Source organism: Aulonocara stuartgranti (genome assembly GCF_965226115.1).
Source record: "Aulonocara stuartgranti genome assembly, chromosome: 20".
Lineage (NCBI taxonomy): Eukaryota > Metazoa > Chordata > Actinopteri > Cichliformes > Cichlidae > Aulonocara > Aulonocara stuartgranti.
In genome coordinates, this window is record NC_138956.1 from 37,890,377 (window position 1) to 37,918,310 (window position 27,934).

Below are 27,934 nucleotides of genomic sequence, written 5' to 3' on the forward strand. Positions count from 1 at the left end.
TGTCCACAGCCTCAATGTCCATACCTTGGATGTTCAGTGGTTGCAGTGGAGAATGCTTGTGCCTGCGGAAGTCTACCACCAGCTCCTTGGTTTTACTGGCGTTGATCTGGAGGTAGTTCAGCTGGCACCAGTCCACAAAGTCTTGAGTCAGACCTCTGTACTCCTTGTCGTCCCCATCAGTGATGAGGCCGACTATTGCAGAGTCATCAGATGACTCCTCTATTATTTTATTAAGAAATAGTGGATTACCTGCCTCGGAAATTTAAAAAAAATCCATTATCGATATATTCATCAGTGTCTGAGACTTCACGTTTTTTTAACAGTCCGAGTACAATTCTGAAGAACAGATTACACGTTACATTTCCAAACTGGCAGAAACACAGTGAACCAATCACACTGAGGTGTGTCATCACTCTGGTTAAAGGTGTTTTTTGTAACAACCCACTGTAAACTTTGACCTGCAGGGGGCGACACGGCATCAGCGGGTTTTTTATTTTATTCGTTTATTTTAGCTGCGTTTCCTCCGGATGCTGCTATGCTTTTACCTGCTAAATAAAGGTCACCCTGACTCACTGCTGCGTCCTGTGGTACAAACATGAAGGTACAGCCCAGGCCTGTTCTAACTCCGGCTTGCATCTCTACATCACAGTGCACAGATGTTCTCGACGTGAAGAGTAAGCAGATGTTTCTTCTCGGTTTGTTACTCAGCTGTTCTGAGATTATCTATGACACACACACAGGTACAGTGCTTATCAGATTCACTGCACACCTGTCATAAAAACAATAAAAGACAAACATTCATTTTAATTTCATATATATTTAATATAGTGAGTCGTGCCTCTTTAAACAGGAGCGATGAATTTCAAACTGAACTACTGACTTTAGTCACAAACATGAGCGAGCACCTCGCACGTCTGAGAGCAGTCACTACATTCAACCTCTCAAATGCATATTTGTGTAAATAAATGTAATTTAGCACCTTAATCAAAAATAATATTGATGAACTTTAATATTTTTCAGAGCTTGTGCGTGCTCGTGGGTTACCTGTTACAGAAACAACAAATCACAACAACAGATGCCTCGGGTGCTTTTATATTGTAAGACCTACTATAACACACAGAAAACAATGTTTTAATAATTAGCATTACTGTTAGCTGTGGCAGAAACCCGGCTGTGAGTGGGCCTCTGCGTGGACTCCAGGAGCACAGGTGACAGATTTACTTTAGACCAACGTGTTTTTAAATCATGACGACACATTTTACAGCAGCAGAAACACAAAAACGTCACATTGACGTGTTTGTGTGTAAACCTAAAAACACACAGAGAGTGTGACAGGTCTGCTGAGCTCTGATTGGCGCTTTAAGGCAGGTGTGCTTTTATTTTTAAAGGGCAGTCATCCAAACAGGAAGTGGTTTCTCCTCAGCACAGCTGCAAAATGCTGCTGAAATACTTTGGTTTGACACTTTGTGTTTATCTGTGAATGGAAATGCAGAACAGCTCTTCGCAGCACGCACAGCGTCTCCAGCCTCAGAAATCTGACCGATGTGATTTTTAAACCTGCGAGACGCCCTCATGACACACGCGCAAACACCACGTCCGTGGATTTCAGTGATTCTTGAGATAAGGGACAAAACACGTCCGCCGATAAAACCCGATTTTGGGGTTAAAAATATGCACACAAGTGTTAACCCAGCTGACTAAGAGACAAACCAAGGCAATGTTTACACAACAAAAGTATGATTTTGTGTTTTGTTATGCATATATATTTACTTTAAATGGTACAATACATTACCAGTACCCTAAAAATCCACTGTCCACAAGCAGGTGTGATGATATTAAAACAGAGAGAAAAATGAACAGTAATGTAAAATGAAACATCAAGTCACTAAGTATTTAAGTCAATACCTTATTTAATATCAAAATGTACACCTGAAATTTATTTTTGCATATTTTAAGTGATTAAAATCGTGTCCAGAGTTTTTGTCAACACCATCAGATTTTTAAAAAAGTACAAAAAAATCAGGAATGATTGTGGGCAGCTTACACTCTGAGGACCCCTTTACCACTTCCTGTTCGATACACATGCCATGGTGAGTTTTTTTGTTTTAATTTCATTTATGGCACAACTTTGTGATAAAACTGCGTCACAGCCACAGGGCATGTAATCTGTAATCTGTAGTGGAATACATTTGAAAAGTAACCTTCCCAACGCTTCCAACACCTTATCAACTCCAAAATTCTGGGTTTTTGTTTATTTTTCCCTTTTGAAGAACCATATGTTTTGCTCCCTCATGATATTCCAATAAAAAACGTTAATTTTCTCAATAAATGTGTAATTTTCATGCTGCTAAATATGATTGTTTCTTATGGAGATTAAATACAAGCTTCTGAAAATATGTACGACTGTAACTCTAATAACAAAAAGCCAAACAATCTTACTTTTAAATGTGGTATAATTAGTTTGAAAGCATAAACAGTAGAACAGAGAAGCTGCTAAAAGTCAAACTAGCTGAAACACTTTATTTAAAATATATATTTTGCATTTCTTTGTGTCTGATGGTGTTGACAAAAACGTTGCACTTCTCCAGCAAAAACATAAATTATTAAAAAATGTTACACCTGGGAGACCAAAACATGGTGAGACGGCCAAAACTTTGTGTAACAATTATATGTAAATATGATTTTGAAAAATCAAAAATATTTTTTAGAAAATTAAAACCTGTTTTGTCCCTAATCTCAGGCATCACTGACAAAACACGCAGAAACTCAAAGTGTCCAAAGACTGAATGAGTCAGTCATGAAACAAAATCAGCATCAGAAAAATTATTATTTAAAAATCAACAATGAATATGTGAGAAGCATCATCATCATCATCATCATCACGACACACGCACATAAATGTATCACGCCTCCTCGGCCTGTGAACCTCGTTATTTCTCTGCTTTCACTTCCTGTCAGGTCAGCGATCGTCTGTCACACTTTCTACAAAAACGAGCCCAAAAATGTAATTTCTCAGGCACAATTTCAAAATAAGAGCCCAAACAACCAAACATCTCTCAGAGGAATCCCCCCCAACCATCCACCCACCGCCTAACTCTTGTTGTGGGTGGGGCTCAGCCAGGAGAAAAACTGGGCAGATGAGGAGGAAGTGGAGGAGGTGGAGGCAGCGATGCGGGGGCCGTGGGTCTCCCTCCTGGAGGGACAGCAGGTGGAGGTGAGCGTGAGCAGTACGAGTCTCCTGAATCCTGCAGATTAAGATTTCAGATTAAAAGATGGTTAAAACGGATTTGGCTCTCTAACACGCAGAGACGACCAAGACGTCACCTGGAAGCTCACCTGGTGTCTCATACCTGAGATAAACTTCCTGTTTGCTCCAAACTATTTTAAATCCTGTCCTGATGTTCAAAATGGTGACCTTTGACCTTTCTATTTCCAAACTGACTTCCTGCTGGATTTGGTTGGTCTTTATTTCCTCTCGCTCTGATGTCACGATTACAGAATGTTGCATTATTGTATTTTAATCTGCATGAATGAGCTTTTACATAATTATAAACAGCTTTTCTTTATATTAAATCAAGTGTCCGCAGAGCTTAAGCAAACTGGCCCAAAGACATGTTTCAGATGATTATTATGAATTCAATTTTAGAGCAACGTTAATGACAGACGTGTGGTGGGAGAGAAATTTACATATTTAATAAATGGAAATGTTTATCATGAATGATATAATATTATGCTTTAATAAAGCCTGAATAAAACAGTGATAATGCTTCCATATTTATACTACAGAGAATTAAAACTGTCATTACACAGACCGACCACAGGGTGTCAGCAGAGCTGAGTCTCCGCTCCTTGTCTGCACTGTAAGTTTGTCCAGTCCCACCACGCTCCTGTGCTCCACTCAGTACCACACAGTAAGAGTATTAATAGTATAAGTACTGCGGTAACAGTGATAGTAGTATGGGGGTAAAAAAAAAAGTAAAATAAAAAAGAATAAAGTTCAAATAATTTTATTATTATAGATTTTTTTAGACAATCAGTGCTCGCTTTAAAAACAAATTCGACTGACTGTAACCTGATTTCATTTATTTGTAGTCGCTGTGAGTTTAAAGTGTTTTCTGTAAGAAGCAGAATTATTATGTTTATAATAAAACGCATCAGTGATCGTCTAAAAGTAAAGATTAATTCATCTTTAATGTAGTCTGACCAAAAGGATCCTAGAAAAGCTGTTTTTATCCTTTTAAAATAAAAGTATTCTGAGTCACATGCTTTTCACAATAAAAGCATGCCGCAGGTGAGCATACCTGAGCTGTGCGGCAGTGATGTTCGTGCGGCTCCGTGTGGCGTTTATGTGCAAATAAAGCAGCCGACGTAAGCCCACGCCCTCTGCAGGATGACCAGGAGGGCGAGCAGGTAGAAGAACAGTGTGACAGCCTGCAGGTGGAGAGGAGGGTGGAGGAGGGATGAGGAAGAGGATGGAGGTGAGATGCGGTGGATTATTTGCTAACTCTAACGAGCCGGCTGAGCGGCTCAGGTGGGACGTCTCCACCTGTTCATTCAGGTGTAGCTGTGCTTCCCTCCTGCTCCCGTACATGGAGGGTTAAAGCTCTGATTATTCCCTTTTCCATATTTAAACTGATGTCTGAGCCTGCAGGCTGCGCCGGCGCCCGGCATCACGCTCGGCTCGCAGAAACAAAACGAATAAAAAGAGAAGAAGAAGCAGCTGTGGAGGTGGAGCCATATCTGTGGGTGGGAGCAGCGTGCAGAGCCTGGTCCATGATGATGACGAAGGATGACACTGACCTGAGAACGGGCGTCTTCAGCACCTCTCGTCTCCACGGTGACGTCAGAGCCTTTGGGTTTCTTCTCGTCGTCCTCTCTTCCTTTCGACGCTCCAAACTCGCCGTCTCTGCTCTCCGTGTGACGCTTCTCCTTCCTCACAGCTTCATCCTCCTCGCTCCTCCCCAGCCTCACCCTGAGCTCACTGCGCCGGCACCAGTGACGAGCATCCTTTGCTTCCCTTTCCTTCGGCCTCGTTCAGCTGCTCCTCAGCGGCCTCGGACAGGTACGCCCAGCCCTGCACCTCCTCCTCCTCCTCGCTCTGAGGTTCTTCTGCTGGATTTTTTGAGCAGATATGAGAGCAGATGGGGACTCATGGAGGACAGATAGGCAGCCTTGTGGGAGGAGATTTGACCCCAGCAGCATGAAGTGAACCCGTCCTCGCTGATGCATCGATGGACCTCCGGCAGGGTTTGTCCAGGAGCTGAGGGGCTCAAGCCAGCTGTGCACCAGCCGGGGTAAAAGTCAGCATCCTCCTCCTCCTCTTCATCCATCCCCTCACACTGACAGGTGAAGACAGTTACAGCCACATGTTTAACCACTCGCTGTGTTTATCCCTCCGTGATGGTTTTGGAGACCTGCAAATGTTCTCTTAGTAAAACATGCATTTCCTGCAAACCCTGTATACAAAAGACGGACACAGACTCAAGCCCATTGGTCAGTGAGGGCCAGCTGTTCACGGTTTGTAGCATTTTGAAGCCTCATTGGTAACGTTTCAATTGCCACCATGTTGGTTTTGTTTCAGGAAGTGACCATATTTGGACAACCTTCATGTCTCACAGCCGACCCTCAGCTCTGTTGGCAGCTCTGAGGCTACTGATGGACTCTTTCATTAGATTATATGTTAGAGAAATTCTGAGTAGTTTACAATCAAATGTAAAGGTGAGCGTCTTTAAAGCAGGTGTGATACTCTACCTGCTGTGTGCTCATTCCCTCCTGCCGTTCGCCGCCCTCTTTAGCTAGCTCGGCGGCGGCTTCCTCCTCTCCCTCCGTGATATGACCCAAGTCCAGCTCAGGAGTCTCCTGCTCTGAAACCTCCTCTGCGGCCTGCTGGTTGCCGTTTGGTTCTGTGTTCTGGATCAAAGAATCTTTGGGTTCTTTTGGCTCTGGTTCTTCAGGAACATCCTTCACGACTGGAGAGATATCACAAAACCATGATGCTGAGGGAGGAGGAGCCAACATCACAAAGGAAATAATGAGATGAACTGATGTAAATGCAACACGAATAATGCAGTGATGTAAACATGTTTATTTATTCATAATGTATTTGCTGCTTCATTCTTTTACTCCACGACTTTTCATTCAATTTATTTTTGTTTTCTCTCCTGCATCGCTCCATTTTCTGAATTTTAGAAGATTTCAGAAAATCTGAGCATGAACAGAAATGAACAAAGACTTAAAAATGGGCGGGGTTTTATAGAAGTGACCTTTAACATGCACGCCCGCGTCTAACGGCTGAGAGCTGGACCAATGAATACTGCTCACACTAGTTCGTCTGCAGCTGCAGTCCTTCATACTCGGCGTCATTATTGTTTCTTGACGTGGCTCCTGATGCTCTGCAGCAGCTTCACTGTGAGTTATTCTGCCTCTGCTCAGGACCTCCAGGACCAAGCTTGGCGCCTACTACACCTACATGTGAAGGCGCCGCCCCTCGCCCTGCTTCTTCAGGAGGGGACGTTAAATTAAAGCACGTGTCTGTATTGTGGAGATAAAACACTACAACCTGATTAGTTTGGTAACCCGCTGCAGCTGAAGACATCTGTGTTACGATGATCACAGGGAAGCACCTGGGCAGGTATCACTGATGACAGCTGACCTCCTGCATCCTCAGAGTGTTGGTGCCAACATGGCGTCGCACACTGCGGATCCTCTGACCGATAACACGGCTGCTGTGAGGTTACTCCAACAACAACCCATAACCAGCTCATTGTGCAGTAATGTGCTCCAAACAGAAGCCACACCCACAGCATTTAAACCAATCAGAGGAAAGGCACTTTAAAGTGGGAGGAGCTAAACAGGAAGCGCTGCAGGATCATATAAAGATGGCTTATTGTAGCCTTCGTGTCATGCAGAGCTGCCCTGTGTCGGGTTGGGGAGGTGGAAATGAGCCGAACGAGTCGAACCTTTGATGAAGTCGATGCTCTTCAGCGCCCTCTCCTGCTCGCTGAAGTTAACCCTGTAACGACTCAGGCGCTCGTAACTTGGTCTCAGCGTCTCGGACGGACCCGAGGCACTCGCCGCCTTCACCCTGAGGACGGCGAGGACGCGAGGAGGTATAGGAAGCAAAAGAAGGTTGGTTAATGCTGACGAAGTGAAGGAAGGCGTGAAGAATATTTCCCGTCACTCACTTTGTGATCATCTCTGCTGAACTCTGAAAGAGGAGGAGGAGACAAATGAGCCGAGTCAGACTCGTCACCGCCGCACACAGGAAACGGGAGTCGCTCACCTGAACAAAGGCGGCCATGTTGGGCTCTTCCATGCTGCTCGCGGCACTCTCCGCCAGCCTGCTGTTGGCTGCCATGCTGTCATCATGGCAACGCACCAGCGCCCGCGCGTGGCCCGTCTTCTCCTCTTGCTCAGAGCTGATTCGCTGCGCCATCGCCTTCGATCACAGTAAAAAGAAACACTATGAGGCGTGACCATCGTGTTCAAACAAGACGTAGTACAGAGCTTTCTGTCACAAACAGACAGCAGGCGCAAGAACATTCACCGCAGAGGCTGCAACGTGTTTGAGGACACGTGTCCTCATCCGAAGGACGTTATCCTGATTACGTCCCTCAGACGAAGACACGACAGAGCAGCAGGCGGGTCTCTGTGCGGTGACAAAACAGCGACTGCTTCTTTCTGCTTGGGACTGTAAAATCAGTTTCCTGCTCACAGCGTTTACAGAGTGACGTCAGGGAACTGAAGCTTCCTGCTGAAACAGAAGCAGCGATGGAGGCAACCAAGTAAAAGAAGAAGGACTTTGTGAGGTTGCAGTCGTCTGATTGGGTCTGCAGCTTTCAAAAACAAAAACGTACTTTTATTGGTGCAAAGTCCAAACAGGAAGCTCACTCCTCATGCAGACACACTGAGGGTAACCAGGGAAAGGAGACACAGGGACACACAGCAGACACTGCCACAGGGCAGGAAGTCAGACTGAAGACAAAGCACAAGCAACACGGGACTACCAAAATAAAACAGGAAACCTACGCGCACGGCACACATTTATATTTTAAAGTCCCGACGTCACTGAGGACGAGGGCTGAACTCTGACCTTCTGTCTTTCCTCCAGGATGGAGAACATGCGGTTGAACTTCTCGCACACGCTCTGTTTCTGAATGCTGCAGTTCTCCTGAGGAGCAACGACACAGTCAGTCAGGTCTGACGCAGATAAACCACGAGGCTCTTTCATGGACTCCTGACACTTTTGAATTCATCTTCGTGCAGACTCTGCTTCATCACATGCTCAATAACTGGATCGTGATGTGTGTGCACGTGTTAACGAGCAGCTTTTGTGCAGATGTTCTGCAGCTGCAGTCTGAGGAGCTCGAAATCACAACAGCAGTCGCCTCAAGGTGCTTTATATTGTAAGGTAGACCCTGCAATAATACATAGAAACACCAACAATCATATGACCCCCTGTGAGCAGCACTTTGGCGACAGCGGGAAGGAAAAACCTTTGGAAGAAACCTCCGGCAGAACCAGGCTCAGGGAGGGGCGGGGCCATCTGCTGAATTGACAAAGTGAAGAGATGAGCAAAGGTGTCATGAAACGATCTGAAACACGTCCCTGTGACGACCTGCGGGATCAGCAAGGAGCTGGTCATTATGTTCGCTCTTTCTCTCTCTCCTGTTTTGCTGGGGCGGACATCATGGTGGGTTCACGCCCTCGGCCCACGCCTCCCTGTATTGGAAACACCTGGACCTCATCAGGACCAGCCGGTATTGAAGAGGGGAGAGGTCTGCTGTTTGGCGCTGGATCGTTGTTAAACTCCGGTCAGTAACAAGTTCAAGCCAAAGTTTCTCGTGCCCGTGTGCAGAATATTAACGTGCATTTGTTTGTATCGAGCTTCCTCGGACCATCGCATTGTTCCAGGAGCAGTGTGTGGAAGGAGCGACTGGTCACAAAGCTGAGAGAGAGGGAGGAGCGTGTGTGTGATCCTCTTTTCCCCAGATTTCTGGAGGCCTGCCCCCCTCACGTCTTGTATATAGCACTATCCCCGCACAGCCTGTAAATACACTCGGTGAAGAGATTGTAAAAAACTTTCATTGTTAACTGGCTACTCAGCAGTGGTGTGTCCAGCGGGGTGGCCTGGGGGGGCACAGGTCACCTCCCCAACCAGACTGGCCACCCCGAAGCTAAAACAATAAAATTCAATCAAATAGCCAATGTACGATTATGTTTTCATCGTGAAGCTCAGATGTCCGAGTGTAAGTGAATGCAGCATTGGCTTCTGCACTATGAGCATCAGGGTAGCAAAGGAAGGAGAACCAAGCACGAAAGAGACACCGCGGAAAATAATTTTTCAGCGAAAGAAAATGAGGAGAGAATAAATGTCCCAGTAAGTAATATTAAGTTTGTTGAGTTTAGTAAACTTAAATTAGAATCCCAAGGAAAAAATAACACTTGAAGAATTATTGCAGCCGTCGCATATTTGAGACAGTCGGCTGCTGGGGGAGCTAGCATAAGAGTTATGAGTTATAAGATACAATCCAAGTCGTAGCATTGCTGTGTGGAGCTGCAGGTTTGGTTGCAGGTTAACACCATGCCAGCTGACTGTATCATCAGCCAGTGTTCTGTATACATCAATATTACCAAAGTTTACCATGAGGCAGCACTTACACTGCACCGTGCGGTCCAGCTAATTTCTCTCATTACTGATCCTATCTGCCAGCTCCATGTTATGAATAGAGTGAATCACCCCTGTGCCATGTTCAGTGCAGGGATGTGCAGTTCTGGTCCTCCCGGTTCCAGATGTTTCCAGACTTCAACACAGCTGATTTAAAGGATCATTTACAAACACGTAGGTGTTTGGGGATTGTTTGATTTGAACTGGCTCTGTTGGTATCCGGTTGTTCAGTGATGACGTGACGAATCCTACTTCCGGGCCTAAAGTAGTCTGCGTTTAATATGGCTTTTGTGTTGTTAACATGTTTAATGTTATGTATTTTCTTCTATTTGATCTCAAAAAGCTCCTAAAACAGTCAGTGATCCCTGTTGACCTCCCTCGGCTTTTATTACCGCTAATCATTTATTTAAGCTCAGTCTTTAAAACCTTAGGATGTAACTACAGCCCAGCCCATGCAGCAGTATATGAATGACTAACCTCGTATTGTGGATGGATTATCTCAGTTGTTCTCCTGGCTGAAGTTTGGTCCTTTTACAGCATCCTGCCATGCGATTACATTTGTTCCTGACCACCGAGAACACTCACGTTAACTTTTATCGAGTGGAAAAAAGTTAGCTTGTTTATATTATGCTAACATAGCTGTGTCGCTAGCGGTCACGTAGCACATCATTATATAGCAGCTAGCCCAACTTCAGTAACCCTACAAACGTCACTGCTGTTTAGTTTTCTGTCTTCATTTATGCTGGAAGTGATAGCAGAGCTGTACGTTTGAATTTGTTTCCAAAACCCCGCAGTCAGGACATGCTATATTGTATTTAGAAAGAAGCTAGCGAGCTAACTCCCTGCTAACTTCTAACTCCGTTAAATGTCATAAATTCCGTTTTCATGGATGCCTGGATGTTAAACTCAATTGTTACACCTGGTAGAGCAGAACGCTGATCATTTTATTAAAGATGAAAGTGTAAATGACCCAGATTATTTGTTTACTTGATATTTTTCAAACAGTTAAATCCCTGAACGAATTATACCTTATAATATAGATTAGACTCTTATTTTGAAATTCGGAACGGGCAACTTCCGGGAAGGAAGATCGTACCGCAACTGCTTGCCGCAGAAAGGATTAATGAGAAGGTTATCGTTTTCCATCCATCTTAAAATTAGCATCTAGCTGGAAGGCGAACAGGTATGTTTGTGTGTTGTACTTGTTGTTTACATTTCGGACAATTTGTAAATGTATTACTTGATTGTTAATAAGTTTATGAGCGATCTAGCAGGCTGATGCTAGCACCTCCTGTGCCTTTTCTGTGAATTGATTAGCATAACAGAAACGTGGTTATATCAAGTGAATGTTTATTTGTTTTATGTTATGATTACAGCTCTTACGATGTGTCTATGGCAATTTGTGAATAAATGGGTTGGAATACCCCACCATGGTCCATCCGTAATGATCATTGAGTGCATCGTCTGAATAAAGTCCGGCTGGAATGCTACAGTAAGAGCTGATCCCCCGCATCATCCTGCTGCCATCCTGCACCACGGAACCACGAGGACGAGTCACGGAGCTGTGTTGCTATTCGTCTGTGATTGACAAGACATTTCACGGAGCAACTCAGTGCCATTCTATGGGTCTTCTAGACAGAGACTTTATAATCATCATGCAGCTGGCTTAATGGTTTGATGTGACGGTCAGAAAAGGTATGGAACATTTCATTCTAATCGACAAGGAAAGGACATTCATTCTCATCAGTGGTGGTTAAAGGGAGAGAGAAGGTCGTCAACTACTGTGGACATCTGCTGCATTAAGACACAACGGACATGAAGTAATAACAAGTGAAGTAATTTTGTTTATTGGTATTTACCACCACTACTGTATATTTATCATTCTTTCTACTGACCAAAAAGGGGGTGAAAGAGGGGCATTTAGTTCAATTTGTAACTGTACAATAGTAATGGTGTATTGATCTGTGTTTAGCATAAGAGGTTTACTTTACCACATCAGTTTGCAACAGCTAGCAGGTTGCATTTATTATTTTATACATTTCTTCTCAATGTTGTGTTGGTTATCCGCTTCTATTTCAACTTGGTTTAAAGTGCAGAGATTCTCCTCCCATCTGTTAATGCAGCCTTTAAGTTATAGTAACCACAAGCAGCTCATTAACTAAAGCCTGCAAATTAGATAAGTAAATAACATAAACATGAAGGAAATGGAGACTCCCTCCTCACAAACAGAACTAGAGCATCAGGTAGTCGACCTGCAGAATAAAATCAAAGGGCTTAAGGCGTCTCTTGAAGACACATCAGAAACTACGGAAATAGAACTTTTGGAGAAGGAAATTCAACGCAGAGAAGAAACGTTGAACAACTTACAAGGTGAGCTTAAGGAAGGCCTCCGACGTTCCACTCGAACAAAAATCCCAACTCCAAAGGCGCTCGAAATGCAGCAGGAGGAAGCAAGAAAAAGGGAAAGAAAGTTCATCTCAACGTACGAAAGATGGAAGATTCGAGCCCGAGAGTCAAGAGAGCAGCTCAAGTCAGACATTAGTAAAGGCGAGCTGGCATCTTTGATGGATTCTTTGGAGAAAGAGAAAGAAACTGTGTTAAACACTTACCTTGAAATACGAAGTCACATTACACCTTCTCCAGAATTAAGACGTCACGTTGACAGTTGTGAGGCAGTTACAGCCGAAATTATGAAAGTTACCTACGAGAGAATGTCAGATCTCGATGGTGATTATGATGCAGAACAAGTACATTGCCGTCTCAGGGAGCTGCTTAAGAACAGCTACGCACGCTCCATCTATGGATCCACTGCATCTAGAGTGACAAAGTCAATCCGTAGTCACAAAAGCACTACTCTAACACTCAAACAGGCGGATGCAGCAGCAGAGCTAGCTGCTAAGGAAGTCGAATTTGAAGGGTTGCTGGAAGAAGAGAGACAAATGGAGAAGATAGAGGAACAGCACAGAAAAATGGAAGTAGAAAAGCGCAGACTTGAACGCCTTCAAGCAGAAAGGAATCTGAGGGCTGCTCGGGCCAAACTGCAAGTCTACAGCCAGGTAGCCTCGCAGGAAGGCAGTCCCCATTCCTCTAATAGTTCAGTGGGAAATCATCATGTTCCCCCTGCTATCAACCCTCCAACTCCCACCGTCACAGCATCGCCACCCGACCTAAACGTGTCATCCCTTGCCCAAGCCCTACAAGACAGTATGGCTCTAAATAGACTTCCAGTTCCAGAGCCGTCTGTATTTAGTGGGAACCCCATTCAGTTCATTGAGTGGAAAACTTCATTCATGTCACTTATTGACAAAAAGGCCATCTCCCCAGCAGACAAACTTTATTACTTGAGGAAGTATGTAGGCGGCCCAGCTCGTAAAACATTAGAAGGAACTTTCTATAGGAATGACAGCGACGCTTATAAGGATGCGTGGAACAAACTGGATAACAGATATGGCCAAACCTTTATTATACAGAAAGCCTTCAGAGATAAGCTCACAGATTGGCCAAAGAACCAACCAAGAAATGCAGAAGGATTAAGAGACTTCTCAGATTTCTTAAACGCTTGCCAAGATGCAATGACACATGTGAAGAGCCTCGAAATACTGAACGACTGTGAAGAGAATAAGAAGCTAATCCTTAAACTACCAGAGTGGATAGCATCTCACTGGAACAGGAAGGTTACTGAAGCCTTAAAGGGCAATAAGGAATTCTCCAGTTTTAAGGACTTCGCCGCATTTATGGCGACAGAGGCAGAGATTGCTTGTAATCCAATCACCTCAGCTTATGCCCTCCGCGGCTCTGAGTCGAGCACAGCAAAACAAGGCAGCAGAGACCCTAAGAGGAACAAGGCAAGGGTTCTAAACACACAGACTGAGGCTGACACCGAGAGGCTCAAGCCAGTTAAAGGAAAGGAAAGGTCTCCTTGTGCCTTCTGTCAAAATAATCAACACAGACTACATGGATGTCCCAAGTTTATTGCTAAAACTCTGGAGGAGCGTCGAGATTTTGTCAGAGAACATAAGCTCTGCTATGGCTGCACCAAACCTGGACATAGTGCAAAAGACTGTCGACATCGACACTCATGCAACACGTGCAAGGGTAAACATCCCACTTGTTTACACGATGACAACTATTTAAAGAAGGAAAGAGTTCTGCCACAGGAAACCACTATCCTGAGCAATGCCGGCCAAACGGAGGCTGCTGCAACTTCAATGTCAGTGATTACTGGACAGCCAACTAACACATCAATGATTGTGCCTGTGTGGGTGTCAAAAAAGGATACAGGAACTGAGAAACTGGTTTACGCCTTGCTGGACACGCAAAGCGACACGACGTTTGTTGACCAGGAACTGAGTGATGTATTAAAGGCAGATTCCTGTCCAGTTAAGCTGAAGTTAACTACTATGATTGGACGCGACGTGATCGTAAAGAGCCAAAGAGTCTCAGGGCTTTGTGTTCGGGGTTATCGCTCTTCCCTCCTCATCGACCTTCCTCCTGCTTATACCAAGGATTGCATACCAGTAAACAGAGCCCATATCCCAACATGCGAGACAGCTAAAAGGTGGAATCATCTCTCCAAGGTCATAGAAGAGATTCCACCTCTACAGGACTGTGAGGTTGGTTTATTGATAGGCTATAACTGCGCACGAGCAATGGCACCAAGAGACGTCATATCAGGAGGAGACGATGAGCCTTATGCAATTCATACCGACTTAGGATGGAGCATAGTTGGTGGTACGTCGACATGCCCCGACACCTCAAGTACGGCGGGACAGTGCTTCCGAGTTGCAGTCAGGGAGCTCCCACCAGTCACTCCGGCAGATGCCATTCGCATTCTAGAGTCTGACTTTAAGGATGCTAAGGAAGACGGCAAACCAGTGTCTCAGGAGGACATCCTGTTCCTGGACAAACTCAAGAACCACATCGAAAAGAACAGTCTAGGTCACTACGAGATGCCGTTGCCCTTTAAGGAGAGACCTACCTTACCTGACAACAAACAGCTTGCAGTCATACGTCTGAGCCATCTAAAGAGGAAGCTGTTAAAGGATGAAGGGTACAAAGAACAGTATATCAAGTTCATGGAGGAGGTCATAGAAAGGGGTGATGCAGAGGAAGTCCACGATGATGGGAAAGAGGGCGAAAAATGGTACATACCTCATCACGGTGTATTCCACGACAAGAAGCCAGGCAAACTGCGCGTGGTGTTCGACTGCTCTGCCAAGTACAAGGGAACCAGTTTGAATGATCATCTGCTCACTGGTCCTGACCTGATGAACAATCTCAACGGTGTACTTCTTCGCTTCCGGTTGCACTCCACTGCATTGATGTGCGACATAGAGAAAATGTTTCACCAATTTCATGTGAAGAAGTCAGACCAGGATTACCTGCGCTTCCTTTGGTGGAAGAAAGGAGATCTCGGTGCACAGCCCCAAGAATACCGTATGAGGGTGCATATCTTTGGCGCAGCCTCATCGCCTGGCTGTGCGAACTACGGATTGAAGCATTTGGCTACAGAAAATAAAGACCGATACCCATTAGGCTCTCAGTTCATTCTGAGAAATTTCTATGTCGACGATGGAGTCACAAGTACAGACAGCTCAGAGAAGGCTATCAAGTTAGCAGAAGAAGCCAGAAAACTTTGTGCCCTGGGTGGTCTTAGGCTCCACAAGTTTGTGTCCAATGACAAAGCTGTCCTGGTAAGCATACCAGCAACTGAACGTGCATCAGACATTAAAGACCTCAACCTTGCCTTTGATAACTTACCTTCAGAGAGAGCGTTGGGTATCCAATGGCACGTCGAATCAGACTGCCTGAAGATCAGCACCAACCTTAAGGAACAGCCTGCAACACGTCGAGGCATATTGTCCATTGTTGCATCCCTGTACGATCCCTTGGGTCTCATAGCCCCCTTTTTGCTCATTGGAAAGGAAGTGCTGCAGCAGATGTGCTGCCATGGAACAGGTTGGGACGACCCTCTAACCAACGAACTTCGTCCACGGTGGGAGAAATGGAAAAACGACCTCAACAACTTGGAGAGGATAAATATACCCCGAAGTTATGCCCCGGCAGATTTCGGAAGGGTTATTAAACGTGAGTTACATCACTTCTCCGACGCAAGCACTACTGGCTATGGACAGTGTTCATATCTAAGGCTTAGCAATGAAGAAGGAGACATCCACTGTGCTTTAGTCATGGCCAAATCTCGCGTCGCCCCAACAAAGGTCACCACGATCCCAAGATTAGAGTTGACGGCTGCAGTCATCTCTGTGAAAACCAGCAATGTTTTGAAGGAAGAACTTGGATATGCGGACATTGAAGAGCATTTTTGGACCGATTCCAAGGTTGTACTAGGGTACATCAATAATGAGGCTCGACGTTTTCATACATTCGTAGCCAACCGTATCCAGAAGATACATCTCTACACGAATCAAAGGCAATGGAGATACGTCCCTACTGACCAGAATCCTGCGGATCGTGCTTCTAGAGGTTGTTTTGTCCATGAGCTAATATCATCGGACTGGTTTACCGGCCCTGCATTTCTATGGGAAAAGGGAGTTGACCTCTCAGAAGAGGTGGCTCCGGAACTGTCAGTCGGAGATCCAGAAGTTAAGGAAACACGGACTCTAAACACGGAAACTGTAGAACAAGATTCTCTTACTTATCGGCTGGCAAAGTTCTCATCCTGGACTCGCGCCATCTGTGCAGTGGCTCGCATTCTTCGAAGGATCAACAAGGATAAGTCAATCGGCCTCTCTACAGTGCAGGAAAGAGAAGAAGCCGAGCGCCTCATCATCAAAGATCTGCAGAGACAAACATATTCGGAGGAAGTGCGGCTACTGAAGAAAGGTTGTCAGCTGCCACCTCATAACAAGCTACATCACCTCAACCCCTTCTTGGACAACAATGGTGTGATTAAGGTGGGAGGTCGACTCCGTGATTCAAACCTTCCTCTCTCAGTTAAACACCCTACCATCATTCCAAAGGAACATCATGTTACAAGGATGATCATAGCATACTGTCATGAAGAAGTCAAACATCAAGGCAAGGGAATGACTCTCAGTGCAATTAGGACAAGAGGTTACTGGATACCAGGAATTGGCAGGACGGTTGCATCCTATCTTCGCCGATGTGTAGTTTGTCGGAAGCTTCGGAGACGGACTGAAGAACAGAAAATGGCCGATCTCCCTCCAGAGCGAGTAAATCCATCTCCACCCTTTACCTACTGTGGAATGGATTGCTTTGGACCCTTCTATAGCAAGCAAGGACGTAGTGTGCGAAAACGATATGGTCTCCTTTTCACCTGCTTCTCCTCCAGAGCCATCCATATTGAAATGCTGGAGGATCTATCTACAGACTCATTCATAATTGGACTGCGCTGCTTCATTGCTATACGTGGAGCCGTACGCCAGATCAAATCTGACCAAGGCAGTAACTTCCTAGGAGCCAAGAATGAACTGCAGGAAGCCCTCATGGAATTAGATGGTGATAAACTGACGAACTTCCTTTCTAAGAAGCAGTGTGACTTCATCCTAAATGCTCCTGGATCAAGTCATGTTGGTGGAGTGTGGGAGCGTCAAATTAGAACAGTCAGGAGTGTTCTCAACGCGACCCTTGGACTCTCACCTGGAAACCTACCTGATGCTTCCCTCCGAGCATTCTTCTATGAAGCAATGACGATAGTTAATAGTCGTCCTCTCACTATTGAAAACCTACATGATCCCAACAGTCTTGAGCCACTGACACCAAACCACTTACTTACCCTGAAGTCTACCATGGCCCTTCCTCCCCCCGGCAAGTTCATAAGGGAAGATATGTATGCGAGAAAGAGATGGCGCCACGTACAATATTTGGCCGAGCAGTTCTGGAGCCGTTGGCAAAAAGAGTACTTAGCCAACATTGCCTTTAGACAACGCTGGCACACCCCAAAGAGAAACCTGCAGATCGGGGATATAGTCATAATGAAGGATGAAGACTTGCCCAGAAATGAATGGAGGTTGGGAAGAGTTGTAGAGACTACAATGGACAGAGATGGACTGGTTAGGAGAGTGAAGCTCTGTCTAGGTGACAGGAAACTTGGCAAAAATGTTGAACGTCTTACTAAGCGGTCAGTGCTCGAACGGCCAGTTCAAAAACTAGTCTTATTGTTGGAAGGTGACTAGTCCATTCCTTGCATACTATGCTTCTGTTGTTTGGTCATTATTTGTATTATGAAATCATTGTGTTCTTTCTTCCTATGTTTATGGAGTTATGTTTTTGAACACTAATGATTTGGTGGGAGTGTAAATGACCCAGATTATTTGTTTACTTGATATTTTTCAAACAGTTAAATCCCTGAACGAATTATACCTTATAATATAGATTAGACTCTTATTTTGAAATTCGGAACGGGCAACTTCCGGGAAGGAAGATCGTACCGCAACTGCTTGCCGCAGAAAGGATTAATGAGAAGGTTATCGTTTTCCATCCATCTTAAAATTAGCATCTAGCTGGAAGGCGAACAGGTATGTTTGTGTGTTGTACTTGTTGTTTACATTTCGGACAATTTGTAAATGTATTACTTGATTGTTAATAAGTTTATGAGCGATCTAGCAGGCTGATGCTAGCACCTCCTGTGCCTTTTCTGTGAATTGATTAGCATAACAGAAACGTGGTTATATCAAGTGAATGTTTATTTGTTTTATGTTATGATTACAGCTCTTACGATGTGTCTATGGCAATTTGTGAATAAATGGGTTGGAATACCCCACCATGGTCCATCCGTAATGATCATTGAGTGCATCGTCTGAATAAAGTCCGGCTGGAATGCTACAGAAAGACTTTAGACAGTTTTTCAACTCTCAGTAATGCCACAGTGATCGTTTGATATATGGACCTGCAGCGGAGTTTAGACCCAGACACGGCTAGTGACGTCAGACTGAACAACCGGATAGGAAACATCTAAAACGTGCAGGATAGGGTCCACGAGGGCCGGAAGTTGACATCCCTGACTTCTAGTCAAGGTCATCAGGAAAGTTGTTGTTTGTAACACAAGTTTTTGCTTTATTACTTCAGAGCCAACCAGTAGAGATAAAAGAACAGGAAGAATGAAAAGATTTCTTCCTTAAGAAGGCTAAAATACACCCAGAAGCAGAGAACAATGTCCGCAGTCATCATTGTCACCTGTGAGTTCTACAAATGAAGGTGTGTGAGAGAGAACGAACAAGGAAAATGCAAGGAAGGGATGTTCAACCGATCCATAGGGGACAAATCCTAATATTTGTATTGTGGTACATAACTGGAAAGTAAAACAAAATCCTGTTTTAAATAACATGTTTTTTTATTGTTACACTAAAACAATACACTGCCAACCCCAAATCGTAACATTATTTAATGAAATGTAATCTTTTGATATTATCCCAGCACCTGTTCATGATCCACCAGATAACCAGGATGCGGTGCCTTTTGAAACATCATGTACGACACCGGGCCATCCACATGGTATTGAACCTCCAGTCTTACTTATAGACTAATATTGACAGCCTTTAAAATCTCATTCTAATAAGAGTTATTAGGGTTATAGGGTTATTGCATTATGGTTAACAGTTGATAGACTTTTTTTAACACTATCTGTGCCCCTACCTGCCCCCCAACAGAAACACGCCACTGCTACTCCTGCGTGCGGATGCTGAAAGGCAAACCGTGACCGTCTCATAGCTCAGACTGTTTCTAACACTGTGAACTGAGCTGCCAATCACAAGACTTCTACAATGAATGTTATTGTTGTTTATTGGTTATCGCTGACATCACACACCTCTATGTGTCTGCAGGTCTCCTCCAGCTCATTGATCACAGTCTGGACTTTGTCGCTGAACGCCCTCAGAGAGGCGACGCCTTCGCGCAGCTGGTCCTGGAGAACAGAAGGAAGTGACTGCATGAGGTGGTAACAGCTGCAGGTCATTCAGCAGAAAACAGCTGTGAGAGCTGAGCAACAGTGTGAGCCGGACACACAAACACAGAGATCATTTATTTAAGCGCCTAATAACAATAATAACGCAGGCAGCAGGTCACTGCAGTACCTTCTGCTGCTGGTAGATGGCGCTCAGAGGAGCCACCTCGCAGGACTGATGGGCCCCGAAGACTTTGCAGAGCGAGCAGGTGGGAACCTGACAGGTGAGGCAGTAGATGTTCACCTTTTCTCCCTCGTGGTCGGAGCATGTTGAATGAGGTGGAGGTGAAGGCGGAGGGAGGGGCCTGGAGGTGAACACACAGGAAGTGGTTAAACACCGCGTCTCTGCTTTAATCACCTGTCGTCAGACATCACCTGGCTGTGACTCAACCTGGTGCTGTTGATTTCCTCTTTGTAGATGTCGATGATGTTCTCCACCAGCAGGTTTCGCTGAAGGCCGTAGACGCCGTGGCGGTCCAGCAGCACTTCTTGTCTGCAGGACGGACAGCGGAAACGCCCGCTGTTCACCGACATGGTGGTCCGAGCGTGGAACAGAGACGGCTGCACACAGGAAGCAAGAAACCAAAATGCCAGCTTAACCCCGAACGCCATCGTGACGCACAAACCGGGCGGCAAACAGCGGCCGAGCCTCCCATCACACAACATCTGTTACTGGAGCATCGAAGACACACAACACAGCCCGAACACACAACATCAAAGTGACAGAAATGATCCTCGCTACGTGATCTTTGTGTATCTGCTGTACTGTTAGCTGTGCTTGGTCACCTCCAGTTTTACTTTGGCGGTCTGTCTTATTGTGGTTTTACTTCCTGTTGTTGTTGCCAGCCCCGGCTTACCTGTGCCCACCTGTGTCCTTCCTCACTGCTTTACTGTGATCACAGCTCCACGTCTGCACTCCCTTACAGGACGGACCGAGCTTCCTTCTACTCTATTTCTGTTCAGCCTTTACTAATGAAATACAAACAAAGCCGTTGTCCGGATTTCAGCAACCTTCAGTTTCATTCTCAGCTCTCAGCTCACAGCTGGAGTCGGTGCTCGGTTGTTTTGTGCTAGATTCTGAGCTGAAGGTTTCATCTCTCTCCAAGCAAAGTTGACACAACCAAGCAAAAGAAGATCCAAACTACGCTTCGCAGTTCACTTTCTCATGAATTGCCTCTTAGCTTTTCTGTTTTGCTTCCATCACACGTAATGCACAGCTCTGTGTCTCAGTGAACGGCACGAACAGCTTCCCATCTACAGATCTGTTTCTGCATTTTCACTGGCTTGTTACCCACCAGTCTACTGTTATGTGCTGACTTCCAACAAGGAAGTCTCCTTTCTGCGGTTCAAGACTGAAGAGATGTAAACTTTTTAAAATGATGACGAGGAGCAAAACTCAGCTGTGTCTGTAATCAAACCTCCATAACGTTGCTCTGCTTCACGTCAGCAGCATCAGGTCATGTTCATATGTTGATTAATGGTTTTCTTTCGTTTTTGATCTACTGCAGAATATTTGTATAAATCCCAGACCAGGAAAACCACCTCCATGTTTTTCTGTTTTATCCTCAGTTACTTTGACACAAAGGCGTCTGCTGTGATGCTCACACCTGTGACAAAGTCTCACAAGTGTCAGCTTCCTTTTTATAGATGCAAAAATATGGAAATGTGCTGATGCGTGATCAGAATTATAATATTTCTGACTGTCTGAGGCAAAATTCCCCCGATTCCAATCGAATCGATTCTAGAAATCAGTGACGACACACAGCCCTGAGATTTAGCTCCACCTCCTCCTATCCCAGCATCTTCCTCTGTAACATAACCTTCTGCCTGTCCTCCATAAACCTTCGCTCTGCTCCTCCTTTACCATCACAGCGTTTGTTCCCCCCTCCCCTCCTCTGTCTTCAGGCTGGAGCACCGGAGGAGGTCAACATTAGCACGGCTCTGATTTACGTGAAAATGTTCGCAGATGTGAGGCAGCAGCAGGTTTCATTACCATGTTGCACATTTGGAGTCATATCTTCATACACAGACAGTGAAATAAGAAAAATGGCAGCAGTGTAGATGTTGATGCTCCTGGATGTGCGAGTGGAGGAACTGCTGGGGGAGAAGGCTCTGCAGGGCACACGCTGTGTTTACAATACACCTTCTCTGTAATGTCCAGCAGAGGGCAGCTGCGGTCTGTGACAAGACGGACGCCCTGTATTTGTAAAGCGCTTTACTCGTCCCTAAGGACCCCAAAGTGCTTCGCACATCCACACATTCACACACTGGTGATGGCAGCTACGTTGTAGCCACAGCTGCCCTGGGGCGCACTGACAGAGGCGAGGCTGCCGGACACTGGCGCCACCGGGCCCTCTGACCACCACCAGCAGGCTACGGGTGAAGTGTCTCGCCCAAGGACACAACGACCGAGACTGTCGGAGCCGGGGCTCGAACCGGCAACCTTCCGATTACAAGACGAACTCCCAACTCTTGAGCCACGATCGCCTGAAGTCTTTCCTGATTGGTTCATGGTTTCAGGTGTGAGTGAACAAAAAGGAAGTTCATTTTAGAAATGATGGTCCTGTTAGAGTCAGAGAGGAGCAGGTAGTGGAGGAGGATTAGGGCGGGGCTACACAGTGATGGACAGGTAACCTCTGTATGAGGGGGGAGCTTCGAGCGCTCACCAACCTGTGACATCACTGTGGCCATCTTTACTTGGTTACTTGTGTGTGTCTGTGCTGTGCTCACTCACACACACACACACACAGAACAATAACAGTGAATGTGTTCATGACAGCTGACTTTGTGGTGCCTCCGTGAGCAAACCAGTTAAACATCCACATGTCCCAGTTTAGCCACAGATAATCCACTTAATCTGTCCGCACACCACGTGTGTGTGTGTGTGTGTGTGTGTGTGTGTGTGTGTGTGTGTGTGTGTGTGAGAGAGAGAGAGAGACCTGGTAGAGCTCGTTGGCACACTTCCTGCACAGGTTGTGCTCGCACGGCAGGATGACGACGGGTTTGTTGAAGATCTCCAGGCAGATGGGGCAGATCAGCTGTTTCTCCAGCGTGGTCAGCGCCGCCTCGCGCTCGGCGCCTCTGCTGCCCTGCAGGCAGCTCAGGTCAGCTGACAGCGACATGGGCGCTCCGCCGAGCTTCACCTCCTGGTAGAAGCAGTACAAACACTCACTTCACATCAGCAAAGACACAAAGCTGTGACGTTTGTGAAGCAGCACCAGTGACTCACACAGACACACACACACAGACTGTAGTTAAAAGGTGGACGTAACCTCGGGGTCTAAGATGTGAAACTTAAATCTGCAGTTTTTCTAAGAGAGAAGCGGAACATTTCATTTCACAGGTACCAACATCTGCACATCTGCTCTTCTAATCAGCCTGCTGATGAAACAAAATTCAAGATGGCTGCATGACCCCGACTGTGAGGCGGCTGTTAATTGTGAACGACCCTGTTTGTGCAAAGTGACAAGTGTTTGGCAGCTGTGCTGATTCATGGGATGATCATTTAAAATCATCCATCGTTAACATCTGTCCAGCCTTGTTATTCACACTGTTTGGACTGGTTTTGGCAGCCTTTCAAAATAGAGGCGCGATGCCTTTGCTACACTGACAGGAGATTCATTCTTATAAGGTGACAGATGAGACTCTGAATCAGACTTAATGCAATTATTAATAATTCATTTAGTATCGCGGTTGGGACACCTGTGAACACACGAGCTCAGACTGCAGGTTTCCCCTTCGGCTCTGAAGTTCACACAGACCTGTGCACCTCTCAGTCAGCTGTGCGGACTTTAGGGAAAAGAAGCCAATCGAAATGCTGTGTTTGTCTGCAGCTCCATGCATACGGTCACAACACAAACACCCGACTCAGAGCCCATTCCTCAACACAGTTTGAGTTGTGGTTCAGTTTAACGAGGCTGACGAGTGCGGAGGTGATGATGGAGAGACCCCACAGCTGCGCCACGAGAAAGAGACAGGAAACAAACTCCTGCGTATCTGCCGCAGGTGGAAGAGTTCAGGCTGTCAAACTCAGGAACTCTCTAAGTCAGTGGCTCCCAAACCTCTTTTGCTAGGCCCCAGGAAAAATGCCCCCCCCCCGCACAAACACATCCTCCAACCACACACACCCATATTTTGCCGCATTGCAGTTTATTTCACCTCAAACATTTAGCAAACAATTAAGCAAATGCAAGTAAACTGCAATAAATTACAGGTAGTAATAAAACAAACTACTAACTCTTTTACGCTGCGTCCGCACCTACACGAGTATTTTTGAACACGCAGCTGTTTCGTCCACGTAAACGTTTCGAATCACCGTAAACGGAGATTTTTTGGCCACGTTATTGTTTACATGAGATGAATAGCAGAATGGCAGATAGCGACAAAATACTGTTAATCTGACTGTCTGCAGGTTTACACGCAGTTACTGTCCCTCCGCTTACAAAGGCAGAGGCGTCACGCTGTGATTATTTTACATGTTGTTTTTCCTCTGTAATAATGTTCAACATTGCATCAATACATTTTTCAAAAAATGCCTCTCTGTGCAAAATGGGTTCAAAAACATAAACAGCTGTGGGATCCTGTTTGTCCGTGATTTGAAGAGCCCAGCGCTGCTCCTGATGCAGGGAAAACCAATCCTGCAGGGAGACCTACCTCAGCACCTGTGCAGGTGAAGCCAAAGGGAAGATTTGCTTCACCATATTTTCTAGTCTTTGGCTCAGAATGAAGTTGGTTTGGAAACATTCAGCGATGCTTCATCTCCTGATTGCGTTTGTGTGGGCGCCTCATCAAAACCGTTATGCTAGCAGCGTCCAAGCGTTCTTTTACTTTTTTCTTTTCATACCCCCCCCCTGCAATGGCTCTGCGCCCCCCTAAGGGATGGGCCCCACACTTTGGAAACTCTGCTCTAAGTGATGCACACAGTTTCCTAAACAGAGGCAGCCACTAGCATGAAGTGGTCCTCTTGATAGTTCAGATGGATTGTCAAAGACTCACTGGATGTTTTACCTCTGCCGTCGTCCGGTTGGTGCTGCGAGTACCCACCCAGAGACGGCCGGAGGTCAGACGGTTCGTGAGCTCTTCTCTTCAGAGACTCCAAATGTGTCCCGCGAGAAAGAGTCCAGACGTCTTCCTCACCAAAACTGTCCTGTTCTCTGAGTCTGCTTGTACTTCCTCACCATCTGCAGAAAAGTGTGGAGGGGGGCTGACCTGAGGGGGCGTCAGGTTTCAGCCTCTCACACACACACACACACACACACACACACACACTTTCCATATGAGGAGGCTGGTATGTGGACAGATTAAGCCCTGGCCGTGCTGGAACAGCCAGCTCAGCCTGATCCTTCAGCTCTGGTTTTCTGCTTCGACCTTTTAAAGTTTTAGATCTGAAGCAGTATTTCACAAACAGGTCACAGAGGAAAACAACACATCAGTACAGCTTTTATCTGCTAGTTTACAATATCTGTCTGATGTAAGTGTTTGAGAATGGCTGTCAGATTACAGCGTTTATCCTCAACAGTTAACCGTCTCCTATGTGGGCCTTTATTTTGAAGGGCTCTCTGTTTTTTTTTCGGAGTGAGGTCATGTTGGCGGGGCAGTTCAGGTGTGCTACTGTGAAAATCATTTGTTTCAGAGCTCCGGCACCCGGCTGGTAAGCCTGTGAGACTGAAACAGCGAAACACTCGCAGCAGTTTGGGTTTTTAGCTTTTTTGTTGTTCAGTCTGACACAACAGCACCTCCTGCTGACCACTTTGGTACTGACACATCTTGATAATATTATTCTATGAAAGGGAACCCAGCACTGCACACTTCTAAACCAGACTACATTTTATTCCTCACACAGGATCAGTTATTATATAATAATTAAATCTCATCACTGTAATTCAGTAGTTAAGCTTAAATGCATCTTTATTGTCTCCACACTCTTTTTCTACAATACTTGAGATACAGCGTGTTAAACCTCACCACTAGATGTCAGCAGAGTTCTGTCTTCTACCCAACTGAAGTGCATAATCCTAGCTATGGTGGCCGCTGTAGGACAAATATATTTTACCGTATTAGAATAATATAAACATACCAACGAATGTGACGAATCGTCCGTATGTTACACGTTGGGAATGATAATGCTCTGGGGGAGGCTGTAAAACTTTGTGAAAGGAGTATGATACGAGTCAGTGAGTCAGAGAAGCTCACTAGCTGGCTTACATCTGTACACAAGTGTGTTGCTAGCATTTGGTGGCTAAACTCCAAGCTAGGGGCTGATATTAAATGGCCGGCTGGGCTAGAATCTAATACTGAGTGTAGATTGCTAAACTGTAGACTGGGAACTGCTACTGGAGTTCCAATCTGAAAACTATGGGAGGGTCTGTACGACAATGAACTTCGAACGGGGTGCTGATGCCCTGAGGACTGTGGGGATTCTCCTGCCTCTTGACTTACTTCTTAAAAAGTATGTGTCAATGCCAGGCCCCTTTCTCAGCTCGCTGAGGCACTTCTTCCTGCCTTGGTGGATGTTAAGGCCCATTTTACATAACAAGATGGCACCAGTGTTCACGGCAAGCCGTCTCCTCCGTTTTTGTTTGTTGTTTATTGTCCTTCTCTCTATGTGCTGCCCTGATGTCTCCACGTTACTTGTCTATGATCGCCAAACTCTTTTGAATCTCCGGCCTTTGGACTACCAGACACAAGATTTTAAATGGAGATCTGACGATCCTCCTCCGCTTTCGAAGGACTTTCCTGATTACCTCCGCCACTTACCATCTACCTTCTCTCAAAGGAAATGTTCACGGAGAAGGGGTAAACGTGGCGGCATCCGTGTTCGTATCAAGGCCCTTTTAAAGTCCTATGTTGCAATAAATGATCGCTATTCTACAAACATTTTGTCATGTATTTCTGCCCTCCGGGACCATGCTAACTTCAGACTGTTCTGTCATCGCTGGATTCGCCCTGTCGGACCTTATGGTTACCTGAACCTCCCAGCTGATCTTCCACCCGGTCGGTGCTGGGTGCGGTCCTCCAGAGGAGGCGTGAATCTCAGCAACCTTCGCCTGCTGCGGCGTTCTCCTACCAGTAACAGTGTGACCACTCTCCGTATGGCCTTATTAAATACAAGGTCACTGACGAATAAGACTTTTATTTTAAATGACCTTATTCTATCGTCGGGACTGGATTTCTTATTCCTGACGGAAACTTGGCTTCGCTACGGCGACCTTTTTCCCTTCTCGGAGCTGCTCCCACCTGACTATGCTTTTATTAGCTCACCCCCGACCACTGGAAGAGGTGGAGGGCTAGCTTCAGTTTTTAAAAACAAACTTCGATGTCGGCAGCTGCCACCTGTTCTGTACCGCAGTTTCGAGGTGCAGTTATTGGAAGTGAACTGCGTCCCCTCCATCCTCTGCGCTGTGGTGTATCGTCCCCCGAAACTTATTAAGGATTTTCTTCCAGAATTTGCTGATCTACTGGGGAGCCTAGTGCCACGTTATGACCGTATATTAATTGTTGGTGACTTCAACATTCATGTTTGCTGTGAGGACAGTTCGCTAGCTAAGGATTTCCTCGCTCTTATTAGCACCCTCAATTTCACCCAGTGGGTAAGTGAACCAACTCACACTAAAGGTCATATACTTGATTTGGTACTATCTTATGGTCTGGATATTTGCATCACGGACATAGAGGACTTTGGGATTTCAGATCACTTTCCGGTTTTGTTTAATACTGTAGCGAGCGATGTGGATTTGAACAGTGATGGTCCTGTGCGGCAATCGCGCACGATTAACTCCCAGTCAATCGCCCACTTCATTGATGCTTTCCTTGACTCTCCCCTCTCTGATGCTAACTGTAATGGGGTTTTATCAGCGGATGAGCTTGCTGACCTCTTTTATACTACATGCGCTGACATCCTTAACTCTGTGGCACCTCTGAGGATTAAACGTGGCAAATCCTCCCAACCCTGGCTAAATGATACTACTCGCGCCCTTAGGCGTGAATGTCGTCGTGCTGAAATAAAATGGAAGAAAGACAAACTCCACGTCTCTCTGGCCATCCTTCAAAATTGTCTATCTAAGTATCAAAAGTCTGTTAAAGCTGCCAAATCTGCCTTTTTGTCCAGCATTATTATGACTAATAGCCACAACCCCCGAGCACTTTTTAATACTTTTAACTCTGTGATAAACCCTCGCACTACCACTTATAGGGATGCCTCCCCTGCTCTTTGTGATAAATTCTTAAAGTATTTCTCTGATAAAATCTCAGCTCTAAGGGCTTCTCATCCATCTCATCCATCATCAGTTTTAGACCCAGTTCCAGCTCCTGAATGCTTGACTGTCTTTCAACAGTTTGAGCCAGTG

General features: G+C 45.6%; 1 protein-coding gene and 3 long non-coding RNA genes across 10 annotated transcripts; 3 read left to right on the forward strand and 1 right to left on the reverse strand.

Annotated features, from left to right (window-relative positions):
- Nucleotides 1-265: 265 nt before the first annotated feature.
- trim101 (tripartite motif containing 101) lies at nt 266-27,601 on the reverse strand (the record flags this gene model as incomplete). Of its 7 annotated transcripts, none has more annotated exons than XM_082520024.1 (12): nt 266-3,245; nt 4,302-4,431; nt 5,752-5,996; nt 6,960-7,084; nt 7,185-7,207; nt 7,283-7,438; nt 8,093-8,170; nt 19,455-19,550; nt 19,720-19,894; nt 19,981-20,150; nt 22,529-22,735; nt 24,597-27,601. In XM_082520024.1, the coding sequence occupies 10 exons, from the start codon at nt 22,709-22,711 to the stop codon at nt 4,345-4,347; spliced, it is 1,338 nt and encodes a 445-aa protein (XP_082376150.1). In that variant the 3' UTR covers nt 266-3,245; nt 4,302-4,344. The 7 variants fall into 7 exon arrangements, 6 of the variants coding, with proteins under 6 accessions (XP_082376150.1, XP_082376151.1, XP_082376152.1 ...); XM_082520025.1 differs by having other exon boundaries at nt 24,585-27,601; XM_082520026.1 differs by having other exon boundaries at nt 5,752-5,969; nt 22,529-27,601.
- LOC309697875 lies at nt 8,446-19,556 on the forward strand. The gene is made up of 4 exons (XR_014273944.1): nt 8,446-9,379; nt 18,716-18,930; nt 19,064-19,141; nt 19,471-19,556. It is a non-coding gene; the product is annotated as an uncharacterized lncRNA (long non-coding RNA).
- On the forward strand, nt 10,667-11,100 carry LOC309697872. The gene is made up of 2 exons (XR_014273941.1): nt 10,667-10,850; nt 11,044-11,100. It is a non-coding gene; the product is annotated as an uncharacterized lncRNA (long non-coding RNA).
- Nucleotides 17,981-18,415, forward strand: LOC309697874. Its single transcript, XR_014273943.1, has 2 exons — nt 17,981-18,165; nt 18,359-18,415. It is a non-coding gene; the product is annotated as an uncharacterized lncRNA (long non-coding RNA).
- Nucleotides 27,602-27,934: the final 333 nt, after the last annotated feature.